Below are 27,929 nucleotides of genomic sequence, written 5' to 3'. Positions count from 1 at the left end.
GTGAATGTTGACATTCCTCTGACCATATCCCTCTAGATCAGTGGTTCTCAACCTTCGTAATGCTGCAACCTTTTAATACAGTTCCTCATGTTGTGACCCCCAACCATAAAATTATTTTCGTTGCTACTTCATAACTGTAATTTTGCTAGTTATGAATCGTAATGGTAAATATCTGATATGCAGGATGTATTTTCATTGTTACTAGTTGAACATAATTAAAGCATAGTGATTAATCACAAAAATATGTAATTATATATGTGTTTTCCGATGGTCTTAGGCGATCCCTGTGAAAGGGTCGTTCGACCCCCAGGGTTGAGAACCGCTGCTCTATATTAAAGGTCATTGAGCTACCCTTTAAAAACTTAGCAGTTTTGGCATTGAGCACAATCAACTTCAGAATAGGACCACCCCCTTTCCCCCATCATGTTATCTGTTTTTTGCCTTTAGGAAATGTCAATGTTCAATACGTCTTCTATTCGAGACATCTTTTAAGGACCAACTCATTCATGTAACCTTCCCTAATCAAGGAATTCCATTTCAGCTCCTGTAGCCCTTAACCCGTACCTCATTTGGCACTTAAAGTACTTTGCCTTATAGTGTTTGACTTTGTAGTTAAATTTTCTAATAAGGTATACTCAAAAACCATTTCCTTATGCTCCCTTTTATCTTAAATTTACTGCCTAATTATACTGTCCTTAATATTCATGTGCTGGGGTGTCAATGTCCTCTTAAGAATGCACCTAGAGAACAAGTTATTCTTTTACTATGATAGAAGACTCATTTCTGTAACATTTTAAAATGTGGCTTTTCAGAGATTTAAGAAAAGGCAACAATTGCCCTGGCTGAATAGCTTAGTTGGTTAGAACATCATCCCAATGCATCAAGGTTTTGAGTCTGATCTCCAGTCAGGGCACATACAAGAATCAACCAATGAATGCATAGATAAATGGAACAACAAATCAATGTTTTGCTCTCTCTCCAAAAAAACCCCCCAAAACAAAAAAACAACTGCATTATCATCTGAAGGTATAATAGAATTTACCCAATAGGTATCTGGTTGTGTCTGATGCCCAAGGATTTCCCAATAAAATCTGATTCAAGAAAAGTCAGAAAACTATTCAACTTATTTTTTAAAAAAATATTTTTTCCCTTTATTGAATAAGATATTACAAATGTGTCCTTATCCCCCCCGTCCTGCCCTCACCCCCCGTTGTCCACATCCATCATTTATGCTTATATGCATGCATGCAAGTCCTTTGGTTGATCTTTCCCCTTCACCCCCAACCTCCCCTGCTTTCCCTCTGAGTTTTGAGCATCTGATCGATGCTTCTCTGTCTCTACATCTGTTTTTGTTCATCAGTCTACTCAACTTATTCTAATTCCTCCTCCTACATTCACTGGAACTTAGCTGCAATATCTCAAATTGATGTAAAACATCCACAAATCAAGGTTTTACTATAGGAAACTTTACAGCTTGTTCTAAAATTTCGTTGATTTGGCACCCTAGAACAGTTTGCTTATTTTGTAATATATATGGTGATATCTTTACCAGTGGTTCTCAACCTTCTGGCCCTTTAAATACAGTTAATCATGTTGTGACCCAACCATAAAATTATTTTTGTTGTTATTTCATAACTGTAATGTTGCTACTGTTATAAATCGTAAATATCTGATATGCAGGATGGTCTTAGGTGAACCCTGTGAAAGGGTTGTTCGACTGCCAAAGGGGTCACGACCCACAGGTTGAGAACCGCTGCTTTAGACAGACCCATAAAAAACCTAGTTTCAAAACTGTCAAGTATGACTGAAGTACTTTAGAAACCATAAACTGTATCTACGTGATCCCACTCTACTAAGGCTGTCAGTGATCTCATGATGGCCTTATAGTTTGATTTTATTGGCTCACACGTATTATTTGACAGTTGAAACACTACTCTTAAATTACTCTCAATTTTTATTTCCATGGTTCCCAACTCTTACCCCTAAATAGATGACTCACAACCACTCTTCACCTCAGTGATTTCCCCAAATTTGTCATTGCCTCAGTTGTTTTCCCATTTATTCTACCTGCATTCTTCTCTGCCATTTGACCATCAATAAATTTGTTGGATGGAATTAATTGGAATGACACTAAGTAGGGTGACAAAGGAAATGATGAAGTGGTTAATATGGGAGTATTTTAATATGTGGTATCCCCACTGTTATTCAGTGTGGTCAACAAACACTGACAGTTGGGGAAATAAAGATACTGGGATCCCACTGATACTGTATGATCTTTACATTGGGAGAAAAGGATTCCATTTGTTAAGACAACATTTCACAAATAAAAATTTCATTTTTCCCAAACTAAGGTATTGTGAAAACTGCTGTCTATAATGTAGCATAAATATGTATACAAATGTTAATTATTTTGTGCCTATTATAAATGACAACTTCAGGACTATTAATACTTAGTTCTTGGTTTTTGGAAAACAAGCCACACTTATTCTTGACCCACTTTTGTAAAGGAAGAAGATGTTGATGTCAAGCCTGCAAAAAAAAGTGAGGCTCCGTTTACTCATAAAGTGAACATGAAAGCTAGATTTGAACAAATGGCTAAGGCAAGAGAAGAAGAAGAACAAAGAAGAATTGAAGAACAAAAGTTACTACGCATGCAGTTCGAACAAAAGGAAATTGATGCAGCACTACAGAAGGTACCAGACAAACATAGCCTTTATTTTCCAAAGATGCTCTTAAAAGCCAGTTTTATATGAGGGGTAAAAAACCATTTTAATAAGTCACTGGAATGTTTTGTAAACATTTGTTATTTTTACTGTAACTTTTGTTTAGATGTTTACATATTTAAATACTATTACAACTGCCTATGGTATTCAGTACAGTAACACGTTTGTAGCTTAAAAGCAATAGGCTATACCATCTAGGTTTGTGTAAATGCACTCTATGATATTCACACAATGACCAAATCACGTAATGATGCAGTTCTCAAAACGTACTGTTGTTAAGTGGTGCATGACTGTACTTACATGCTCTTTACTTTGAGGGCAAAAAAACCTATTTACCTCCAAGATTGTGATTAAACCACTGTCCTGAAAATGCTGCTATACTAAAAGTGACAACTTGAATGTATTTATTTTAATATAGAAAAGAGAAGAGGAGGAAGAAGAGGAGGGTAGCATCATGAATGGCTCCACTATTGAAGATGAAGAGCAAACTAGGTCAGGAGCTCCGTGGTTCAAGAAGCCTCTGAAAAACACATCGGTTGTAGATAGTGAGCCTGTTAGATTTACAGTTAAAGTAACAGGAGAACCCAAACCAGAAGTTACATGGTGGTTTGAAGGAGAATTATTGCAGGATGGAGAAGACTATCAATATATCGAAAGAGGAGAAACTTACTGCCTTTATTTGCCAGAAACTTTCCCAGAAGATGAAGGAGAGTATATGTGTAAAGCTGTCAACAATAAAGGCTCTGCAGCTAGTACCTGTATTCTTACAATTGAAAGTAAGAATTAATCACTTTTTAAAAAATATAATACTTTTATTCTATTTAAAAAATTTTCCCTTTAAAAAGAATCACTTTTCTTCTTCTTTTTTAGCCGATGACTACTAGCTTCCCTTCCCTCTGCCCGGAACTCTCTTTCTCTCTCCGACTTTCTTACTACATCCCTTTTCTGTGGCGGGGCCAAAAAAGGAAACCAGAAGTGCCACTATGTTGACTTCTAATTCCTTTTCATAACAGTCTTCAAAACACAAGCTCATCTAAAGAAAACCTTCCTCCTTTCCAAATGAGCACCAGATTCATCACCAATTATGCATAAGTTAATGTGCATTTAATGGGGAAAGTGGGAAATTTACTCAATTATATCAGAACTTAGGCTGTGCATTTACCGTAAGTTCACAGCAATGTTTAAAAGTATCAAAAACAACACATTATTTTGCATGAAAGAATGCCGTCAATGAGCTATTTACACCTCAAATTAGTCTGAAATAGCCGAGACAATGAATTTGGAACCTATCAATTTGAGTGGGAGTTTTCCCTTAGTACATAATTTTGGTTGTAGTTTCAGAGCCTTTGTGAAGCAGATATAGGAGGGGGTTGGGATATCACTCTTTTTATGGGAAAGGAGGAGAATGGAGAAAAACACAAAACTAAAGACTTCTAAGAAACAAATGCCAGAGAAAACTGGATGAAAACCACTGCCTATACAGAGTTCTGAGTGTTGAGAATATTGAATGTACTTTTCAAATGTGTGTAATATATGCTCAAGCTTATAAAACAAATTTATGTTGTGACCTTGCCTGAACAAATGACATTTCAATGAGAAACTGTTATTAGTAGTCACACAGGAGGAAACACTTTCAATATAATTGAAGATTTCAAGATCCAAGAGGATTTGGGGCGGGGACGGGGAGAATGGCACAATCTTCAATTTTAAATTCTGGTCTTTAAAATGAGTTTGTAAATAATCAGCTACCATGTTCTATCATCAAGTTGTTTTATATTTTAATTTTCTGGAAGACAATTTTGTTTTACAATGTAAACCCATAATAAAGTAACTTCTATATTTAAAAAAAAGTCTCAGTATTTTAGAAAAGACAAAACACTCCCTTATAATATTCATCAATGTACATTTATTTTTTTATTGAGGAAACCATAATACAAAATTACAGCAATCATGTGTCCTTTTACATACAATGTCATTAAAGCAAACTCTAAACCACAGTTTGTAAAGTATTCAATTTACCTCCAGTCCAAGCTGCATCTCCCTAAGACACTGTTCCCATCACAGTAGCCATTTTAAGCCAATCTTCTTTTTACACACGGGTAGTTTCTGTAGAGAACACTTTTCTCAGGACGAAAATGCATCGAGCATGCATAAGAAAAAATATATATATGTGCAAGTACATTTAAGAGTTTCTATAGGGGTATAAATGAAGAAAATAAAACCCTGGGATTTATTTGCTTCTTAGAAACACCAATGTAAAAAATCCCTCAGAAGTTTATACGTGGCAATAAAACTCAAGTGACTAAGCAAAAAATAAGGTTATTTTCAGAGTCAAAATTATCTTTTAGGTATTGTTAAAATACACTTTAAAATGAGGCAGAATTTTCAAGAACTAAAAATAAGACATCCTCATTGATTACTAATTTCTATACCCCTATTCTAGACAACAGACAACTGTGCAGATAGAACTGATTCTCTTGGCAGAGTATTCACACAAATGAAATGTTATCCCTTCTGCGTATTTTCCTCTTTCTCTCTTAAGGTACTCTGCTACTCCTACCCAAACCCACCCTTCTGAATTAACTACCAAGGTATTTGTCTAAGGATATATTTTACAATGTCTATAAACAACTAGTATTAAATGACTAGTTCTAACCATTTATTAAAAATAAAAGCATACTTCTCATTTCTAAAAGAAACATCAAAACATAAGAATTCTAAGTATCACACTAACATATCTTTAAAAAAAAAAAAACACTTTCAAAATTTAAGTGCAAAATAAAATAAGTCAGTTCAAAAGTCAGTTCAATTCCAATCTAAACTAAACATTGTTTCTACCACTCCTAACACCCATTGCATTCAAACCAACTGGCTCACCTTTTCTGCTTTGCATTAATTTCAAGGTTAAGATTAGCGCCATTAAAAAAATGCTTGCAGTATTAGTGAAGGCTTATGGTAATGACAAAAATTTCTCATAAGACAGAAACAATGCCCCAATATCTATTAGCATTCATCTATATTTTCTTTTGTAAAAACGCAAGCTACAGCTAACCCAAACTTGACAATCTCTGAAAGTTCAAAGAGCTCCTTTATATTATCTTAACATACCTATCATTGACTATCAAACACTCACACACACACACACACACACACACACACACACACACACACGCACGCGCACATACACACAAATGTGGTGCAATAACTACATAACTTATGAAACTTAACAGTTCACGGAACATTTAAGAGCAAGTGAATAGCACTTTAAAATGAAGTGATCAAAAGCAGGTACATTATACCCTATACCATATTATGTATGGGAATACATTTCATATTTCTCAATTATGATTCGCCAATTTTACCTTCTACATTGAGCCCTTCTATGGTCCATGCTCATCGGCTCACCAATGGCATACACTCAAAGGATTCCTCTTTATGGGTAACTATCTCAGGACCTGATTTTATGAGCTATGATTTGGTGCTTGCAGCATCTTCAGCACTGTGTGTGAAAATGAAGGCAGTATTTTTGAATATTTTTCTTTGTTGTAGAGATAAGCAGGAGTTTTAAAAGGATCAGCACATTTTAGAAATAGAATAAACAAAACTGATATGATGCTGCTTTAAAACATTCATCTTAACTCAAAATATGTACCAGTCAAAATCATCAATAAGAACACACAAACATTTTAAACTGGCAAAAAATAAAAAATAAAAAATAAAAATAAAATAAATTCAGCGTCAGTTATTAAAATATTATAAATCAGAAAAATACTGGTTGCTATACAGATTATGCAAGGTTATTTGCTAAACAGTTACCATTTCACTGATGCACATGCCTTTTACCAAACATACTGCCAGTTTTCTTTAAAATTTTTTTCCTTTTTCAGTGTATATAAAAGTTATAAAACCCAAACTGTCTAAAAAGGAGACATAATAAAACTCTAATGCATAATGGCCTTACTGAATTGCTCTAGTTCAAGAATAAGAAAAAAACAAAGACTCCATAGCTTTGGAGGGCAAAGAAAATGTCCTATCAATCTTAAATAGATTGTGAAGGCTGTTGAACTTTCTGACCAAGTGACTTCCTAAATCTTAAAATCCATGTAATTGCCTTTTCTTAAATGTAACGATTTTTCTATGGGAAAAGATTACAAAGGGTGATGTAGTTCAATTACAGCAGCAATCTACTCATCATTCTTGTTTAATTAAAATAAAAACATTACCTAGAAATGTAAACAGCTGTTTGAACAACTTACAGACTTTCCACTGAAATAGTAGCATAAATAACAAGATACATTTTGGGGAAGCAGTAGCAGATTGCTTTTGAATACACAACCACAAAAACCTCACAGGGACAACATTAATGTATTGAAATATTTATTTATATATGTCCTTAGGTTGTGCTTACCTGTTGCTTTTTGCAGCAGAACCTAAGGTGGAAGGTCTGGGAAGGCACTGTGAAGCATAAATAATTGCACTGTTTGCAATTAATAAAGATTTTAAAGTTTAAATGAATCAAAATCAACAGCCTCCAATTTGTGAGTTATGATATTGAATCTAACTGAACTATCTCTTCAGTTTAATTAATAAATGTACCACTTTCCTAAAGGTCATCTATAAAACAGTATCATGCAAAATACTGAAATTGTTCATGTCAATACCCTACTCTTAAAGATAACAGATAACTAACTCCCTAAGGATTAAACTTCAAACTAGAGCTACATATCCATATCTACATAAGGGTAATGGAAGTCACTCTAACTTCTATAAAACAATCAAAAACATTTCAAAATATCCACAATGAATTGTACTGCTAGTTTTCTACCCTAGGTAATCTCAACATTTACGTTCTTGTACATCTTTCTTTACAGTATATTCAAAACAACAAATGGTGCTCCCTACCAATGAAAGAACATATTTATGAAATGGTGTTAAAACTGCTACATTGCTTAATATATTTGCAAACTGAAAACCACTTCTGTTTGATACATTTCAAGTCTTTCATTATTAATATACAAAATATGCATATATTATACTGAAAAACAATATATTTTAGGAGCACCAATGAGTAATACTATTCAATTTTGTTAATGATCAGTTTTCTTTAGCTATAGCTAAAGCATATAAAAAATACTTACCCATTGAGCTCACTTAAAAAAAAAAGACCTATGTATTATTCTATGTTAAATTAAGAAGCATTTATGGTTTTCCAAGATATCAGCACTGTATTCCAACATAATATTCACACAAAGTATGGCATTTACATTATGTGGAACATTGACAAAAAGATACTGTTGCAGTTCATCAATTTGTCATTCTGATGTACTTACAGTGCAATGCTCCTTGAAGGAACACAATCAAGGATGATACACAGCACAGTCCTCCTCACCCCTACAGAGCTAGTTCTATACTGGCTGGATCAAACCTGCACTTCAACAGACAATGGCAAGACAGACTGTATTTGCATGTAGTCTAATATATTAATATGCAAAGAGCCAACAAATATGCAGAGTAAAACAATGGATTTCAACAAAATATCAAAACTTCAGCATGAGTGTCATAGAGTAATAAAATGATTTCAAGTACATAAAAAAATTAAGTTGATTCAATGACTGGACTTGTGCATTTACAAAACAAAGCTTATCTATACTGCAAAAAGAAAAAAAAAAGAGAAGAGCTTGAACATTTCCATATCCCAATAATGTTTCAATGGCAGATGCACTGTAACTATTATACTTTTTTGCAAACTATTCACTTTTCTACCCTTAATTTAGAAAGAAACACACTAATATCGTATACATTGAAAGAGTTGCTTCACATGAAAAAAACTGTTCTTATTAGACTACTCATATTCACTATCTGAAAACTGTTTAAAGTTAGTTATGCTGAAACAGTCTTGGAAATCAAGTAATTATCAAATTAAGAACAGAAAGGTTAACTGTTATAGCAGCAGTACAGGTCTGAAACAGTGGTCATGTATAAAAGGAAATTTCACTGTTAATTCAATGGAAGTATGCCAAAAGATCATTGTACACACATGCAGTTTTTAATCAAACAGAAGGAAAAAAAAAAAAAAAGAAATCAGGATTACTTGTGCTGAAACAGCCAAATACAATAAATGGAAAAGATCCTCCAATCTATTACTATACTGCAAGGGGAAAAAAAAAACATGCCAGTGTTTAAAAATTCAATTCATATTTCACGGGGAAAGCTTATATATTTGTGTATATGTATCTTAATTTATCATTGCTAAGAAATTATGAATTCTTTAAATACCCACATATCCAACTTACCGACACAGGAGGTTTCATATCATTTATTGTAAAGCACAAAACAGGCATTTTAAAAGTGAAAGTATACATTGAAAAAGTACATTTATATCACAAAGCATTGACCACATAATAGTTGCAAATACATTTGCTGGAATGTGTACATCTACACTAAATACTAAAAACAAACCAATTTTCATTTCTACACAGAAATATTAACCTCCTATCAGTAGTGATAGATATTTTGTACATTTTCAAAAGAAAAAAAAAAACTACTATTTAAACCAAAAACAAAATTAAGATCTTCATCAAGTCGTCTGCATCCATATATTTAACAAAGGTATTTTTCCCCCACACAATGAAGCAAATACTGTATTGTCCACTTCTTATTATTGGCCCTGTGCAGAAGAGATACATAAGAAATACACAAAAAGTTAAAGAAAATCCTTTAAATGGAGCTAACTCAGGAGTGAATCCTTTAAGAAAGAAAAACTGGTTAATATAAATGGTGGTGGCTTCTTGCATGATTTGCAAATCCCTGGGGGAAAAAAATTTATTTTTAAAATTAAAGGCATTATAGAAATGTTCAGCACTCAGATGCCATAAAGCATTATAAAAAACAAAGCCAAAAGCAACCCAACAGTACATCATAGTCCTTCATTTAGTTATATTTTGCCATAGAAAAATTAAAAAGGCAAACATAATCAATCCCAAACAAACAAAATAGTAAACATGCAGAAAACATGACTGGAGTTTTTAACACATCAACAAATTTATTATACCTGAGGTGCTGGAGGATGCTGCGGCATTCCCTGGGGACTTGTCTGGGCATAGTAGGCTGCTTGTTGTCTATAGTATTCAGCCCAGGCTGCACTGTAATCTGGCTGACCGCCCGGTGGAGCACCAGTAGGAGCAGGAACAGCTTGACCTTTGAGAAAACAGAACTTTGTTACTGTAACCACAATCGAAAGTCCGAAAGAATCCCATTTCTAATGAAGACAATACCATGCTTCTTATAATATTCCTCCCAAGCCTTCGAATAAACCTGTGTCTGCCCTTGTTGATCTAATCCCCATTTTTAATACAAAACTATATCCACTGTAAGTATAGCTTATAAAGACAAAAGCAGAGGATCTGAATTGCTTGTTTAAGTGTTCACCAGTGTCAGAAAACTACTCTGTAATAATAAAAAAATTAGAATGCTCTTTATTTGCTTTTTGCATTATGTCATCACTATTAATAAAAAATAAAAACAAACCCATCCATATAATTCAATTAAGGTAAAGATATAAGCATGATGTTGATTCAATTAAAGAATTTATAAACTATTAATGTTCCAAATTTTGTTTTAAAAACTGCCTTATGGCCAACTATACTTTAATTTTTTTTTTTTAAATGCTTCATGTAAATAGTCTATGGTTCCCTGGCAGTGACTGGTGGGCGGGGCCTCTGTTTTTTGATCTCATTCATGTGTATCTGTTACAGTACATATTTTAAATAAAATGCAAAGACTATTAAAAAATTTTAAGACCTGCCCAAAGATTTGTTTCCTGATTAGTAACCCATAAACTACATATATGTATAAATATATAGGTGTACATGTATATAAAGACTAACCTATACCTTCTTAATGACATGTTTAAAGTTTTAATACATGTGTTCAAATTACAACACAATTTTATTATAAATAACCTGATGGACATAAAGAACAATTACCAACGAGGTTCTAAGCAACAAGATCAATGAAACACAAAACTCAAGAGCCTTCACGAGCAGTTATTTTACTAGGCAAGGCGACTTTTTTGAATTTAAGAGATTAAAGAGACACAACAACCAAATATAATGCATGAACCTTAAACAGGCTCTAGATTAAGACAAAAACCCTCCACACTTAAATATGGTTTTTGTGTTGCTACTACTGAAATAAACTGTTCTTTACAAAAATTTTTTTATATCAATTTTAGGGAACCGAACCAGTGATACCTGGTTCATGGGTCAATGCTTAACCATTGAGAAACTCCCGCAGGGCTGCTGCTATTGAAATAATTTATTTAGAGTACCAGCCTGCAACTTACTCTGAAAATGTGTCAGGCACATAAAACATGTATATACTTGTCAAACTTAAAAAAAAAAAGGTGATTCTGGGTAGAAAAATATAAATATGGGTATTTGCTGTACTATTTTTCCAATTTATCTAACGGTATAAACATTTTTAAAAAATAAAAGGTCGGGGAGTAAGAAAACATGTGTTTTCCTATTTAGTTCCTTTATTGAACAGCATTTATTTAATATGTAATTCAATTGGCTTTATAAAATTACAGCTAAACAAAAAATACTGGAGGCACATACATACAGAAAGCTGTTTTTATGTTTGCTAGATGTGATTCATTTTGCCCAGCCGAAAATAGGGAGACTCTTCCTATCTGATCTACTTATGATTTGGCTGTCCACTAGCCTCTTGCGCTTCTCTGCCCTTTTTAGGATATGTCCTCAACTTGCTCCCTTTATTCTTTCCCTCAGTTCAAAAACAGTGTTGATGCCAGATAGTTGTTTATACTTTAATAGACCACCACTTAATATTCACATACAGCTTCACAATGTATAGAGTTTGACTTTAATTTCATCTCATTCAAGAAGTAAGACTTGCTCTACAGTTCACATGTAACACTTTATTATAGCCCAAGAGCCAGCCTCGCTTGAATAGACTTTTTTCACACTTGGTTATCTCTATATATTAGCATCCTTCTCACAACCACTCTCTCCCCATTTTAGGCTAACGCTTACAGGTACACCATATCAGTGCTTAACATTATAAGAGCCTTCAAGTCAAACTTTTCTTCCAAAATGCCTTCACTTACCGTCTTCAAAATAGGAATTGCCTGTCTCTACTTTGAAAACCTGTTTGTTCACAGGGTATTTACTTGAAGTTTCCTTCATTCGAGCTTCAAAAATACCCAACCCCCCAGATTGCTGTCTTTGCTTGTATGACTTAAAATTGCCTTCTATAACCCTCTAGAATCTTGTCTTTAAAGAATTCCTCTCCTAAATTCTGTTAACCCCAGAATTTTTTCACAAGACAAATTAAAAAACTTAACCTGCATGTTTCAAAAGAGGTTTATTTACCAAGAAGCAAATAATGACAAATTTATAGTGTTAGTGGAGATTTCCTGTTCTTGACAGGAAAAGCTGAAATTAGGCTTCAAAAGCTACAAGAGCCTGCTTTATTTGGTGAAGAGGGCACTGATTGGGAATCAGAACAACCAAGTTCCCAGGAAACCCTTGTTCTGCCACTGGAATAGTAAAACTTAGCCTCTCCAAATAAGGGAGTTAGATTTGGAGGTAAAGATCTTTGACTACCTGATACTTTATTACACTTTTCTTTCCTTCCATTTAAAAATCTCAAAGATTGAACTGTATTATTCTAATGCTTTAAGGTCTCTTATTTGTGCTTATTTTAAATAAATCTTAAGGACAAGTAATGTACCTTGTAATTAGATCAGTTAAGCAACCAATCATTTACAAAAAGAACTATGATAGGGGGGAAAAATTGACCTTGTATCATTAAAAACCACACTTAACCTTATTTCCTTTAAGATAATAGGAAATCACTCAACCACCAGCCCACCTTGGTCATAAAATTAACAGCTGACCATTATGCTACAGAAAAACACACAACTGAAGAGGTGAAGGAAGGGGTTAAGGAAAATCTTCAGTCAAACATGGTGTTACTTAATTATTTTTATTTATAATCTTTCTCCACAAAGGATTCAAGACAGTCCAACATACTTTTTCTAAAATTATAATTTAATAGAGTAGTAAGTAGGGAAAAGGTAGAAAATAGGAAATTAAAAGAAAGGCAAAGTGAAGTATCTACCCTTCATAAAAATTTGAATGGTATTAAGACCTCGCAGATTATATTCAACATACCCATTCATTTTGGGCAAGCAAAATGTAAAATGGTTAAATAGCAAATTTACTAATGATCATGTTGCAAAGAAAGAATAAAATATAATAAAACAGAAATCATACTCATTCCCCAGTAATTACTTAAGTCTACTAATAGGCCTTTGTTTTTACCCACTTTTAATAATATAGGGAACAGCCCTGGCTGGATAGCTCAGTTGGTTGGAGCATCATCCCATACACCAAAAGGTTGTGGGTTCGATTCCCAGTCAGGGTACATACCTAGGTTGCTGTTCAATCCCCAGACAGGGCATGTATGGGAAGCAACTGATCAATGTTTCTCCCACATTGACTTTTCTTTCTCTCTCCCTTCCTCCCTCTCTAAAAACCAATAAAACATATCCTCTGGTGAAGATTACAAAAAAAAAAAAAATTATATATAAATAAAACATCTTTGGCATATTACCCATTGTGAAATCACAAATTGGACCTAATGATTTTTAACCTTTACATGCTTAAATCTTTAAAATGGTGAAGCTTTTTCATAAAAATTAAGGTGACCAGAGGTCCTGACCACTATGTTGTCACAAAATGATTTCCAGTTATTCTAAATAGCATCCCAGTTTGGACAATAAACTATGCAATCACTGTAACTACAGTATACTGTTTTGAGGTTAAAAGTTTTTTTCAAAACTATCTTTTTACAGAGTTTCAGCTGTTACAGAACTACTTGAAATAAACTGGGTCCAAAAAAAATGTAAATTAATGAATCTTTTATAGCCTCAAGAACAACATGCTGCTTGACTTTCTTTGAAGTCATTCTAACAGGGAAAATTATTTTTCTTTTCATTTAAAAAAAAATATATCTTTATTATGACTGCCTAGCCAGAGCACATTTTTTTAAAGCGAGCTCTGAATTTTTCTTTATAAGACCACCTTTAAAAAATATATATATATATTTTTATTATTTCAGAGAGGAAGGGAAAGGAAGAGAGATAGAAACATCAATGAGAGAGAGTCATTGATCGGCTGCCTCCTGCACACCCCACACTGGGATTGAGCCTGCAACCTGGGCAAATGCCCCGACTGGGAGTCAAACCATGAACTCCTGGTTCTTAGTTTGATGCCCAACCACTGAACCACACTGGCTGGGCAGGAAAATGAATTCTCCTTCTTTAAACAAATCAGTTGTGTAAAAAAAAAAAAAAATCCTTATCACCAGGTATATGTACTTTTATACAAGAAAAGATTGCTATAATTTTTTCCCTGTGGAAAATGACAAAGAAAACATCAAAATTTACAGAGAATCACAAGTAGACTATATCTTAAGAAAAAATTCTATCACCTATTTCTTTCTATACTAGTGAAAGATGGGCAAGTTTAACTTTCATTTATGACAACTGGCTATGTTGTAAGCTGTTGTTTGTAAATGACCAGGAGCAGAAGCACCTGGAAAAACAAACAAACAAAAAACTTGTACAAATGGTCCCTGAAAAAGGCAAATTTTGGAAATAGACTTGGGACTTAGGCCCTCTTAGGAGATCAAATTCTGGTTCCACCACTTAGTTGTAGTTGTGACCTGTTTCTCAATCTGCACATGTAAAGTGCTAGTGAAGATAGTTCTTTTCATTCACAACAGTATGTATGAATGTATTTGCTGAATACCTGATTAACAACTGTACCTCCATTAGAGTATGATAACCAGAAGGGCAGGGTTCCTAGCTGTTATTCCCACAATCACACTGTAGGCATCTATCACTATATTTGGCAAACAGTCCTCTACAGTTATTGAATGAAAATGGCCTTTTTAGGTGATTGTTTTTTTCTTTTTCATACATGAAAACGCCATTTAAGTAACTTTCTCTGTCACTGTAGGTTACTTCTTATCTGATTATATTGCACCAAAAATACAATAGTCTCCCCTCGTCTAGCCAACTGTGGTCAGAAATATTGTATAGAAAATCCCAGAAATAAGCAACTCACATTTTAAATTGCACAGTTCTGAGAAGTGTGATGAAATCTGGATCCATTGTACTCCCTCCCTCTCAAGAGGTGACTCATCTCCCTATGTCCAATATATCCACACTGTATATGCTACTCATATGTTAGTCTCTTGGTAGCTGTTATGAGGTCAACTGTTCTAGTATTTAAGTGCTTGTGTTCAAGAAACCCTTACTTATTCTATATAATAAAGAGCTAATATACTAATTAGACCAGATGGCAGAACAATCTTCCAGAAAGACCAGTGGGCGGGGCCACGTGGCCATAAGGCCGCCAGGCTGCGAGGGTTGAGCCCCTTGCATGAATTTCGTGCATTGGGCCTCTAGTATTACCATAATTGCTTATTTCATAATGATTGTTAATCTCTTACTGTGCCTAATTTATACATTTACTATCTCTGGTTTTAGGCATCCACGGGGGGTCTTGGAGTTTATCATATCCCCTGAAGAAAAGGGGGGGACACTATTATAATACCACACATACATATTTTTCTTTGGCACTCTAGAATTTAACCAATGCCATTTTGGCTACTAACATATATAACAAAAATGTAGGTAATATACAATGTCATATGTGCCAGGAGAAAAATTTTTAGTTTCAATTGGTAAATGACTGACAAATGGGTTTACAAATAAAAATGTTTCCTTATTATGTAATCAAAAATTTAAGAATTATTATTTGCAATGACCTCGAAACATCTGAACGTTTAGTGATTTTGGAATGCATTCTTGCTCAATTATTCTTTTAAGATTTTAAAAGTTAATCAGTGAAAGCCCAATGAAACAAAAACATGAACAAACATGCTTTTATTGAAATCTTCAACCTTCTAGAGTAATATTTACTAAATGTTTCAATTTAATTAAATGTATAAAAAAGGAAATGTAGAACATACCCATTTTCTTGTAGTACTCTTCCCAAGCCTTGGTATAATCAACCTGTCCAGCTGGAGCTGGATTCTGTTGATCACCTTGTTCAAGAAAAAAGAAAAAAAAGAAAAAAAAGATCAAAGTTTTCAAGAGACAATTTGGTCTTTTCCTTCACTTTCCTGAGTGGAAGAGTTGGGGGAAGGACGGGTGCTGTGTGACAGTGGTATCCCTGCTGGTGTACACTAGGGTACAAAGTTGGTGGACAGAGAAGATAGTCTATGTCAGGGGTCCTCAAACTTTTTAAACAGGGGGCCAGTTCACTGTCCCTCAGACAGTTGGAGGGTCGGATTATAGTTTAAAAAAAAACTAGTTGGCAGCGGCGGCAAAAACACCCGGCGGGCCGCATGTGGCCTGTGGGCCGTAGTTTGAGGACCCTTGGCTATGTATTTGGAAGAGTAGCTACACTGAGCATGCAAGTAAATTCACTTGTCACATAAGAAAACACACCGAGGACACCAGGTCCCTCACCATTTATAAACATGAAAAGGCTAAAAAGAACCTTAAAGTACAAGAATGTAATTAATTGTAGGTGATATGAATGTACAGTCTAAAAAATATATATATTTTACATGCATTTAAACACACATACATGCTTATGTAGGTATGTATTTATTTATCTAAATTACACAGTTCTGTACATTGAAAGGAGCTAGAAGCAATGACACCTCAGTAGCAATGAACACACTGAGTTTGGTTTCTAAATACCATCATCTACTAAAAGGAATCAGGGCTCTTTGGAAAAATGGCTGATTCTAGGGCTGGAGCCCTGAGAGCACAAAATGAGCATCTTATTCTGCAAGAAAGTATGAAAATGCTTAGAGAATGACAGGCATATCAAAAGGATACAGGAGCGATCTTGAAAGTACTCCTGACTAGCCAAACCTAGGACAATTCCATAATCAAAATAGTTGACAGTCTAAAATACAACCTACTGAATAAAACAGGAACCCATACTGATATAAAGAAGTAAGCAGGAAGGGGGTGGGGAGGGAGAGCTTTTTGACAATAAACTACCAACTATTAATGTAAAATTAATAATGGGAATAGAAATTAGCTTCATAATTGTAGCTAAATGAATGAGGCAGGTGTTAATCAATGAAGGCGAAGGCCAATGAGATAGATTAGTAGTCTAGTCTCACTATAACTCTCCAGAAAACAGTAATTTTCAAAGGGAAAAATTGTAATTCTATGGTATAGAAACCTGGCAGACACCAATATAACCAAGTCACCATGTTTTGCCTCAAGCACAACAGTTCTATATGGCAGATAACCAAAGGTTGCCATTTCCAGGGAAGAAACAGGTCAACATATGACCTCTTGATGTAACACACAAGAGCACATCATAATTTCTGAGGTATTCTTGCCATACCACAAACAGGACCTCATGAGCATGACGGCATCTTCATAACAAAAGACTGAGTTATCATCCCACAAAGCAAAAGGTCTGTACTCTTTATAACATTAAAAAAAAAACACCAAACTGTTTTTTCCTGATTGATGAGACAGAATAGACCTGACAACTCATAAAAACATGTTACCAGATGGGATCCTGGATCACAAAACAATTGTTGGGACAAATGGTGAAATCTGAATTAAGGACTGTGTACTGGGACAGTAATAACGTATCAATGTTGATCTACTAATGTGGGGGGCTGCATGATAGACATGGATTTTTGGATTAATACAGAAAGGAGTATTTTAAATGAGGCTTCATTTCTACAGCTTGGCCATAAGTGGTTCTGACAAAGACTAATGATAATGGACATGGACACCTGATAGAGAAGGTAATAAAAAGAAGGGGTGGGGGAGTGTTAATAAGGGACGAAACACTAATAACTAGGTTATTGGGTGTTCCTGTTCTCTAACTACTTTTATACAAGTTTGTGACTAAAAAAGTAACCTATTTTTAAAGTCTGCTTACCAAAGCTGTAAGAATTAGAAATTTTTGGGTATCACATGCACTTTATATATAATTCCAAACACAGGTTCGTTCTCTCTCTCTCTCTCTCTCTCTCTCTCTCTCTCTCTCTCTCTCTCTCACACACACACACACACACACACACACACGTATATATAAAAAAAATGTTTTATTACCATAGTTACCTTGTCCATTGGTTTGGGCTGTAGTTGGTGCACCAGTGGGAGCAGCAGGTGGTGGCTGTGCTTGCTGTTGGTAATAGTGAGCATAATACGCAGCCCAAGCTGCGGAATTTGGATCAGTTCCTGCCTTAGCTAGAATAAACACAAGTTCAACGTTTGCACCTGAAATCCATTATCCTCTCTCATATGTACACACACCCCCTGGCAAATATATAGAGCCCATAGACCCCAAAATTAACTAGACTTAAACATAAGTAGAAACTTTCAAATTCTTCTATTAATTTCACTGTTACCCCTAGCTTTTATAGAAAAAAGAGGTTCAGAGATGAACTGGCATTCCTAGGTCTTAGAAAACGAGTTAGTGACAGGATTCGGATAGGAATAAAAGATCTTTTCTCTAAATCCAATGCTTTGTCTCAAACCATCCTGTGTTTTCTTTCTAAATCAGTTTTGCCAAGCCCAACAGTTCTTTCTATATGGCAGATAACTAAACGAAAGGATTTCTAGGGACTAAGCTGTACAAGCAAGAAACAATTATTACAGAACTATGAACTTTCTCCTGTCTTGTTTTCAATAAAAAGACAACTTAATCTTAGAAAAGGAAACAGAGATTAGCCATATTTCATCTCATCATATTTCACAGTGATTATCCTAAAACATAAACTTGATGTCATAGTCCTACTTGAAATTCTTCATTTATTCCCTAGAGTCTTCAGGACTAAGACAGCAGTTCTCAACATGTGGGTCGCCAACCTGTGGGTCGCGACCCCTTTGGGGGTCGAATGACCCTTTCACAGGGATCACCTAAGACCATCGGAAAACACATATATAATTACATATTGTTTTTGTGATTAATCACTATGCTTTAATTATGTTCATTTTGTAACAATGAAAATACATCCTGCATATCAGATATTTACATTATGATTCATAACAGTAGCAAAATTAGTTATGCAGTAGCAACGAAAATAATTTTATTGGGGGTCACCACAACATGAGAAACTGTATTAAAGGGTCAAGGCATTAGGAAGGTTGAAAACCACTGGTCTAAGATCTTAGGTACAGCATATCATCCAAAATCTTTAATGATCTGGACCCCTGACTTATCCTTTCTATTCCAGCCTCATCTTCCCTAAGTCAATATTTTTCTAACACTCATATTCTGACTACAATAAATGGCTTATACTTTCAGAAGTTACCATCTTATATCTGGGCCTTTGAGCATATTATACTTCCTCTGCACTTGGCTCACCTTCACTCATTCTTCATAAAAATCAACTGATACATGAACAGTTTGAGACTTCTTAGAAACAGAAATTCTCTATTGATTCTGTCCTTTATACTATCATATGGTATTACAGGTATATCTTTATTAGTTTACAGCCTCAAGAAGAATGTCATTGTCTTAGCTAGAGTTGGCATCTACAATGTAATCTGTTTATAGCCTTCATCCCAAATGGGCAGCAATTTTCAGTTGCTTAATAAAAGTGAATGAAGGTTGAGAAAAAAGGGAATTTTTAGAGGGATATGATTTTAAGGTGATATAATTCCAAGACATTACACCACCCTCCTAATCCTTCTCAAGTAAGAAATTGCTTTTCTACGTTCGATATTTATGTCTCAATAGTGTCATTAACCTGTATACTAATAAATACAAAATATTTTCACTTGATACCATGTCTGGATAGAGAAAGCAAGATAAAAGACTTTAGGAAGTGATAATGGTACTCCTGAATGAACTTCATATAAGAAAAACAGTCTTAAAGTGCATTAAAGCAATAGTAAAGAAAATAAAAAGATGCCATCCAAGTCAAAAATAGAAAACCAGCCTGTTTACATACATGAGAACTTACTATCATTCATTCAACATAATATTCTTTCATTCATTCATTCATTCATTCATGTATCATCATTTTATGCATAAATATAGATTTAGAGGGGTTAAAAAATGTGCTTGTTATACCACAATTACTAAGTTGTAAGATTAGAATTTATCTACGGCCTGTTTCATTTTGAGGTCTAATCTTTTGACTCTATATAAATGCTTAACAGCCCATTAATTTTTTATTGAAACAGATTTTAGTTCAGAGAATACTGACTTTATTGTCAATACAATTTCATTTAAATCATTTATTTGGTTTTTATATAATGTTAAGTCTAATTTAAGCAATATCTAACTTTAGCTCATCTCTTCTGGCTAACTGGATTCTTTCTTTCCCCAAAGCAATGCTAGAAACCACATTCATTAAACAATTGTTACTTCACTACTACTCCAAGTGGGAAAATGAGATTGTGATAGAGACCACTTCTCTATTCCCATCATTTTCTCAATCATGCTACCTACCTGAACAGTGCTCATAGGTGCTACTCTGCATATCCAAGTTACCCAACATAAATCTGCCCCTTAACTTAACCAACATGTCGAATCTCTTAAATGGTGATTCCTCTGCTTATCACACCATCCCAATTAGTTTACAAGAGGAAAGAAAATCCTTTCATTCTTAAAAGACTAACTTTAGACTATATAGTAAATCATATTTGACTTTTCTCTAAGTCCTTCTATCACATTACTGCTATCTCTTGAAATGCACTCTTCTGCTACAGAATATAAACTACTTTTTGCACACCCAGATACTAGCACACTCAAGTTGTTTAGTGGATGTTGTGGCTATTGGGTGACTGCCATGCTCTGTCATCATTTCCAAATACACTTCCTTTGAAATTAAAGTATGTTATAGAACATGGGGGCCACATTTAAATACGAGTGTTTCACCTAATTTTTTAGGTTTTTAAAAATACAAATATTAACTAGTGTGGAAAGGAATCCATTAATTCAGTACCTTCCTTGAAACTACTCCAGTGAAAGAGGCCTAAAGGTAGGTAGTGGGTGAGAAAAAAGAATCATAAACAATTGTTAATTGGTTTCGATAAATGCCCTTTGACCATGGTGGGGATAAAATAACATAGAATTGAACAGAATGTAATATATATAAAATCCAGATCTGAGCAGAGAAAATATTGGAAAAAAGTGTACTTTAGAGTTTTAACACGTAGATATTAAATACAGGCCTGATTTTTACTAACAGGTAAAGTTACAGTATCTAGAATACTAAAACAGACAACTTACATATCTTACATGAGAACTTAGGAGTTTAATGCCCAAGTATTAAACACTCCATTTAGACTCGTAACATACTATATACATGTAATGGCACTAGTACCTAAAGCCCAAGACATTGCACTTCTTCCTATAGCTTTTGGATTTTAGCACTCTGCTGTGTAATTTCAAAAGTAGAGAAAACCAAATGCAGGTCGAAAAAGGTTCTATGATAGACCATATTCACACCAATCTTACACACTGTGGTAGAACCAGAACCTAACACTCCTGTTGAAAGAGTGAAATACGTGCAGAAAATGGCACACAATGTAGAAATAACACTAGAAAATATAAAAATAGGAGAGAAAAACATTACAAATTACACAAGAATGATAAGCATCTTTTACCTGGATCAGGAGGGGCCTGTTGCTGCCAGTGTGGATATGCATTTCCCCACCCCTGGGGAGCGTAAGGGGCTGGAGGACCACTGAAAAGATATAAAACAATGTAAGAATATGACTTACCAAAAGCTAGAATCTTTGGGGAAAAGCACAAACAAAACCCAGTACTTACTGAGGAGCAGGGCCAGGTGGTCCTGGATTATAAGGTGCAGGGTTGTATGGTCCCATTGGAGCTCCAGGCCCAGGAGGCCCAGGAGGCCCATGGGGCCCTGGGACACCATGGGGCCCATGGGGTACAGGTGGCCCTAAAGGATTTACTGGGCCCTGCAAAAAAGCAAAATAACTTACAAAAATCAGAAAAACACCAATGGCCGAACAACTCAAAGGTCAATTCCTGGGTCAGGGCACTTAATCCCTAGTAGAGGGAGTGCAGGAGGCAGCCAATCAATGTGTCTCTCCCTCTCCCTTCCTGTCTCTAAACTCAATAAAAACATTAAAAAAAAAATAAAAAATACTTAGTTGATGTCTTTTTTTATTAATCCATCTTGTAAAGACCACTAGATTTAACTGCCCTAAAACACCCTTTCATTTCAGTTAATACTTACCATGAGACATTTTGGACAAAATTGTTTTTAAACTACATTTGGTTGTCATTTTTCTCACTACAAAATAATGAAGCTAACCTTCGTGATTTAAAAAAAAATATTTTAAAATGATTTTGAGAGAGACGAAGGGAGAGGGAAGAAATACCGATGTGAGAGTGGAACACTGATCAGCTGCCTCCTGCTGCTCCTTACTGGGGATCAAGCCCGCAACCTAGGCATGGACCCTGACGGGGAATCGAACCAACCTTTCAATGCACAAGCCGACGCCCAACCAACGGAGCCACACTGGCCAGGGCTAACCTTCATGATTTTTGAAGTTCCTTTTATTAGGATGTCTCTTTATGTCTCTAATTGCTGTCATCACCCCCCACTTCTAATATTCTATTATCTGCAACCCACCCTTTCGAAATAGTAAAAAAAAAAATAAAAAAAAAAATACTGAAAAAGTATCAACATTTAAAGAAATGTGTTTTTATTCAGAGGGAGAGAAACATTGATTGGCAGCTTCCTGCAGCCCCCTACTGGGGGTGGAGCCCACAACCCAGGCATGTGCCCTGACTGGGAATGAAACCAGTGACCTTTTGGTGCATGAGATGACACCCAACCAACTGAGCCACACTGGCCAGGGTTAAGTAGGAATATTTTCAGAGCGATGTGCCAGGCACTCTTTTAAGTAATACACACGCACCACACACTCATACCTAAATCATTTTTAATCCCTAAACCCTATAAAGCAGGTAACAGACTAAGGCAAAAATGACTATTAGGTTCCCCAAGATCACAGTCAGTAAATAATTCAGAGTGTTTATTTTGTTAAATTCTCAACTGAGAATATATTTTCCCACTGATTTTTAGAGAGAGTGGAAGAGACACAATTGATGTTACCCCAAGACCCGTCAGTGTGTAGACCAATGCTCTAACTGCTGAACAACACCAGCAAGAGCCAGAGTATTTTGAACTCAGGTTGTTTAGCTTCTCTAGGACATTCTATTCTGTTTGTCCACCAATCCAGAAGGAATCCTGATCCATGCATAATAAAAGAATAGTAAAATTCAAAACCAAGACGTGCTATTCATTTTTCTGCATTAATCTTTGCCATACTGATTCCACAATTATTTTCTTCATGTCTCTGTGCAATTACACTTATTGCCCATACAATGTTTGTGCATATATATATATTTTAAAATATATTTTATTGATTTTTTACAGAGAGGAAGGGAGAGGGATAGAGAGTTAGAAACATCAATGAGAGAGAAACATTGATCAGCTGCCTCCTGCACAACCCCCTCCTGGGAATGTGCCCGCAACCAAGGTACATGCCCTTGACTGGAATCGAACCTGGGACCTTTCATTCAGCAGGCCGACGCTCTATCCACTGAGCCAAACCAGCCAGGGCTGTTTGTGTGTATTTTTATAACATATTGTTTAAGTATTTCTTGTACATTTATTTTTTGACTTCCCAGACAGAAACAGTGTCAAACTTCTTTTGCACCCCATCCACGCATGGCAATCACCAAGGAGAAATTTTTCCAAGAAATTCTAATTATTATTAATAGTTTTAAGATGCTTGCTCACACCCTATATTATTTATAGTAAAAGCAAACAGTAAAGCACTATTTACCTCATTTACAAGAAAGAACAATCAAAACTTTTCATACAGTTTTGTACTACCACCAGCAAACTTTTCTAGCAGAAACACTTGCAAGTTTGGCCATGCATCAGAATCACCTGGACCATCTTTCTAAAAGTAGATGTTGGGCTCTATTCCAAACATTTTGAATGAGAACTGCATTATGTGTAGATGTGGAAAGCACCCAAGTAGTCTACATTTGAAACTCCCCAGATTACTGCCTAAGAATTAGGATTTATAAATTTCTACTTTAAAGTGGGATGTATCTGATTCATCTTTGTGTCACCAGGGTTACATATAGTAAAAGCCCTTAATAAAAACTGAATTCCTGTTAACTATATCCTTTAAATATGTTTCACAATTCTCCACCAACCTGAACATACCTGCAAGAAATGCTATCCTCTTATCTACCCACACCCAAATATAAGGTTCTGAACACCTTTTACTGTATTTAATTAGGTTACTTTCATTCCTGGAAAAGCTTTTCTGTTTATGTTATCTATTATGTGATGAGCCCTATAATTTTAGACTAGAACCTATGCTATAAATTGAAGTTTAAAGCATACTCACACCAATCTTTTCTTCTATGAGTTGCCGAGCATAGTCTATTTGCTGTGGCGTTCCACGAATTGTAAATAACTTCATATTAGGATCTGCATTAGGTGGAGGATTTCTCTGAAGTTCTATTCTTGCACCAGACTGTTGGCTTATGCTTTTTATGGTTTCACCTCCTAAAATCAAAACACAATAATTTCTCTAAGAATTCAAAGGATACAAGGTATTTAAAATAAAATGGAAGTAACAAACGAACTAACAAATACAAGTTCACAGATACAAACAGAATGATGATTACCAGTGGGGAAGGGGGAAGGGCAAATTAGGTAAAGGGGGTCAAATAAATGGCAATGGAAAGAAACTAGACTTTGGGTGTAAAGTATAAAATAGGGTATACAGATATAGATGTACACCTGAAATTTATATAATGTCATTAATCAATATTACTTCAATAAACTTAAAGTCACAATTAAATGGGTCATTAAGCTTTGACTAGTAAGTCCATCTGCCAAAATTCTATTAAGATTTTCCATTTATTCCTATACTTTAAATCCAACTGTATAAAGCATTTCATGCTTCTCTTAAAATACATTTGAGTTTTAAGACATAATTTAGTACATCTGTACCTAACCTTAAAATGGATAACTTATCAAAATCAAAATATTTGGTTCAATTAAACTGCTTTTACAAGCAATATAAAGTAACATTAAAAAAATTCGAAAATTTAAACACGTGTATCAGGAAATAGCAAAGTAAACAAAAACACCCAGACCACTTTTGGGGTCAAAAGTAGTTTCTTACACTAATAATTAAGCTGATGGTCTCTTCTAGAAGCCCATGTGAATCAAAGCCTACTCTTTTTATTTAAGTATATATAAGGCGCTTCTCATTTATGTTTTAGTTATTACACATCAACATAACACTTTTCTACTAAAATACAGCTCAGGAAAAATCACCACCAATTGTTTAGAACAACAGATATATCATCAGAAAAAATAAGTAATAGGTTAAAATTTTAACCCTACATTAAAATAGTAAGAGTTTAAAATACTTTGCCTTTTCCTATTATTAATCCAGTTTTCCCAGTTGGTACAATGAAATTAAATTCTTGAAGTCCACCAGGTGGTCCCATGTTCCAGTTGCCCTGACCTCTACCTCTCCCTCGACCACCAGGTCCAGGTCCACCAGGATTACCAGCCTAAAGAGAAAGACAAGAAATGAAGTCAGCTAAAAATATACTCTTCTTTCCATAATCAATTACATGTCTATTTTCCTCAACTCTCATTTCCCTAAATTAGAAATTTAGAAAAGCTGGGAAATAACTTGGTCCAAGTAATCAGCCAGTAATAACCACCATTTATTCATTTTATACTGGAATGAGTAAGGTGGCTGCCTTCCTGCTCCAAGATGTCTGCCTTAAAGCAACTTCAAACTTTTTAGTTATTAAACAGATTCTGATATAAAATAAAGGGGGGACTGTCAGATTTGATGACGGAAAATTTTAAAATTTTCAACCAAGCTTAAGTTTTTATTGATTTGAGAGAGGAAGAGAAACAACCACTGATGTGAGAAACATCGATCAGTTGCCTCCTGTATGGGCCCCAACCAGGGATCAAACCTGCAACTTAGGTGTGTGCCCTGACCAGAAATTGAACCTGCAACCCTTTTGGTGTACAGTATGACCCTCTAACCAATTGAGACACTTGGCTGGAGCCAAAGAAAAATTTTCTGAATGAAAATAAGACAAAGAAAATATTAGTATTCTATCAACCTGAACACTTCTAAGAAGGTCTGTAATAATTTCTGCAGCATGTTGACATCGGTCTGGAGGTCCTGTTATTTGTGCTATCCTGTCAGGTGTTGTTCCATCATCTTCAAAACAAAACAAAAGAAACAGAATGAATTAATTTATCATTAAATGTGTCAGTGTCAAAAGTAATTGCTACCAACACTCAGAAAATTAAATGTATGTACTCACCTGGCTTAAACTGAATTCGAACACCAGCATCATTTTGTATTTTTTTAATCATCTCTCCATTTCTTCCTATTACAATGCCAACAGCGAATCTTGGAATGGGGACCTTATGCAAAGGAGACCAAGTATTAAAAAAACCATTTACTGAAAATCAAGCTGCCTCAAATCATAAAAGTATATATAACACTCTCTATATCAAGTAGGGTGATAAGAGACAAAAAATACTACTATATTCTAAGGTGGAAACTGGGAGAAAAAAAGAGGATAGAATGTTAGAGAAGGCTATGTAATACAAAACAGGAAAAACACAATTTTACTTATAGATTACCATAAAACTATTTCTGAATATTTTTACTTACATCTATCCCTTCATTTCCTCCAATTCTTGACCCATACTCATTTCGAACTTCTCTGAAACCACCTTGATCACGAATTAACTCTAACACCATTTCCTTGGCTTGCTGAAGTAGAAAAAAATTACCCAATTTAGAAAGCATGTCTTAAAACACTGTAATTTATTCATACATGTTTTGCTCATTCTGCACCCACCCCAACCCCTTCTTTGTTAAAATATAAACTTGCTTACTTGAACTTTGTATGGATCTCCGGTAATCCTAAGAGGTTTGTCAGCACCAGTGTTCTGAGGTCCATCTTGAATCATAACCATTTTAACTCCAGCCCGTTCCTGTTCATCATAAAAAAAAAACCGTATGTATTAATAAAAGGGAATGGAAGGAAATTGGCTTCAAAACAGATGAATAGTAATCATTTTACAAATAATAATACCTGAAGTTGTTTAATAGTCTCTCCCCCCTTTCCAATAACTAATCCAGCTTTGCTAGCTGGAATCATTATTTCTTGAACTGCATTTCCTGGTCCATCACCATGATGGAAGCCAGGGGCTGGTCTTCCTTTTTCAACTATCTGGTCCAGTAATCGTTTTGCTGACCTGTTAATAAATTAACAGTCAAATAAGTTGTAATATACCCCAAAGCTTATCCAAGAGAAATATAAAATATAACCAGTTACTTCTTCCAATTCCAGTTTAGATGGCTTAAAGCTAAATTTTAATAATTTCAATTAAAAGAAAATGCCATTAGGGCCAAAGATTAGAACTATCCAATCAAATTTCTAGGTATACAATTTTCAAATATTTTTGAGATTCCAAAATTTCTAAATAGCACTCAAATTCCAAAGTTAATCGCAATATTAAATTGATTCTTATGAGCACTAAATAAAATGTTTTTAAAAAATATATATATTTTTGTTGAATTCAAAGAGGAAGGGAGACAGGTAGAAACTTCAATCACAAGAGAGAATCAATGATCGGCTACCTCGTGCACAGCCCCTATAGGGTAGGCAAAGCCTGCAACCCAGGCACGTGCCCTGACCAGGAATAGAACAGTGACCTCTTGGTCCACAGGTTGATGTTCAAACACTGAGTCACACCTGGCCAGGCAATATTTATATTTTAAACCATCACTTTGGTCACTCAGGTGTTTAAATGTATTCATTCAATAAATACTTAAGAAATGTCAGTTATATACCAAATTTCATTCTAGCTAATGGGGTTACAGCACTGAACAAAACAGACAAGAGTTTCTTCTGGCATTGCTCAGTGGTTGAGCATCATCCTATGAACCAGGATGTCACTGTTCGATTCCTGGTCAGGGCACATGCCCGGGTTGTGGGCTTGATCCCCAATAGGTGCTGTGCACGAGGCAGCCGATCGATCACTGATCCT

At 35.0% G+C, this 27,929-nt stretch overlaps 2 protein-coding genes across 31 annotated transcripts in view; one reads left to right on the top strand and one right to left on the bottom strand.

Annotated features, from left to right (window-relative positions):
• The window catches only part of NEXN (nexilin F-actin binding protein), a 42,742-nt gene extending 38,022 nt beyond the window's left edge, over positions 1-4,720 (top strand). For 7 of the 8 annotated variants that reach the window (XM_059689097.1, XM_059689099.1, XM_059689103.1 and 4 more), the window contains 3 exons: positions 2,508-2,693; positions 3,142-3,499; positions 3,594-4,720. In XM_059689097.1, coding sequence (XP_059545080.1) covers positions 2,508-2,693; positions 3,142-3,499; positions 3,594-3,607 — 558 coding nt within the window. In that variant the 3' untranslated portion in view covers positions 3,608-4,720. Of the gene's footprint in view, positions 1-2,507; positions 2,694-3,141 lie in introns of all 8 variants that reach the window. The other variant, XM_059689100.1, reaches the window with a different exon arrangement.
• Positions 4,607-27,929, bottom strand: part of FUBP1 (far upstream element binding protein 1) — a 37,379-nt gene continuing 14,056 nt past the window's right edge. For 8 of the 23 annotated variants that reach the window (XM_059689105.1, XM_059689107.1, XM_059689116.1 and 5 more), the window contains 14 exons: positions 26,972-27,134; positions 26,772-26,870; positions 26,545-26,646; positions 26,189-26,291; positions 25,982-26,082; positions 25,267-25,408; positions 24,226-24,386; positions 21,593-21,744; positions 21,427-21,506; positions 17,917-18,054; positions 15,789-15,863; positions 9,775-9,920; positions 7,132-7,178; positions 4,607-4,829 (listed from right to left, as the gene is read on the bottom strand). In XM_059689105.1, coding sequence (XP_059545088.1) covers positions 4,796-4,829; positions 7,132-7,178; positions 9,775-9,920; positions 15,789-15,863; positions 17,917-18,054; positions 21,427-21,506; positions 21,593-21,744; positions 24,226-24,386; positions 25,267-25,408; positions 25,982-26,082; positions 26,189-26,291; positions 26,545-26,646; positions 26,772-26,870; positions 26,972-27,134 — 1,543 coding nt within the window. In that variant the 3' untranslated portion in view covers positions 4,607-4,795. The other 15 variants (XM_059689108.1, XM_059689113.1, XM_059689114.1 and 12 more) reach the window with 8 other exon arrangements.

Source organism: Myotis daubentonii, chromosome 3 (assembly GCF_963259705.1).
Source record: "Myotis daubentonii chromosome 3, mMyoDau2.1, whole genome shotgun sequence".
Taxonomy (NCBI): Eukaryota; Metazoa; Chordata; class Mammalia; order Chiroptera; family Vespertilionidae; genus Myotis; species Myotis daubentonii.
The sequence above is the reverse complement of the archived record's forward strand: the minus strand, read 5'-3'. Positions and strand labels throughout refer to the sequence as shown.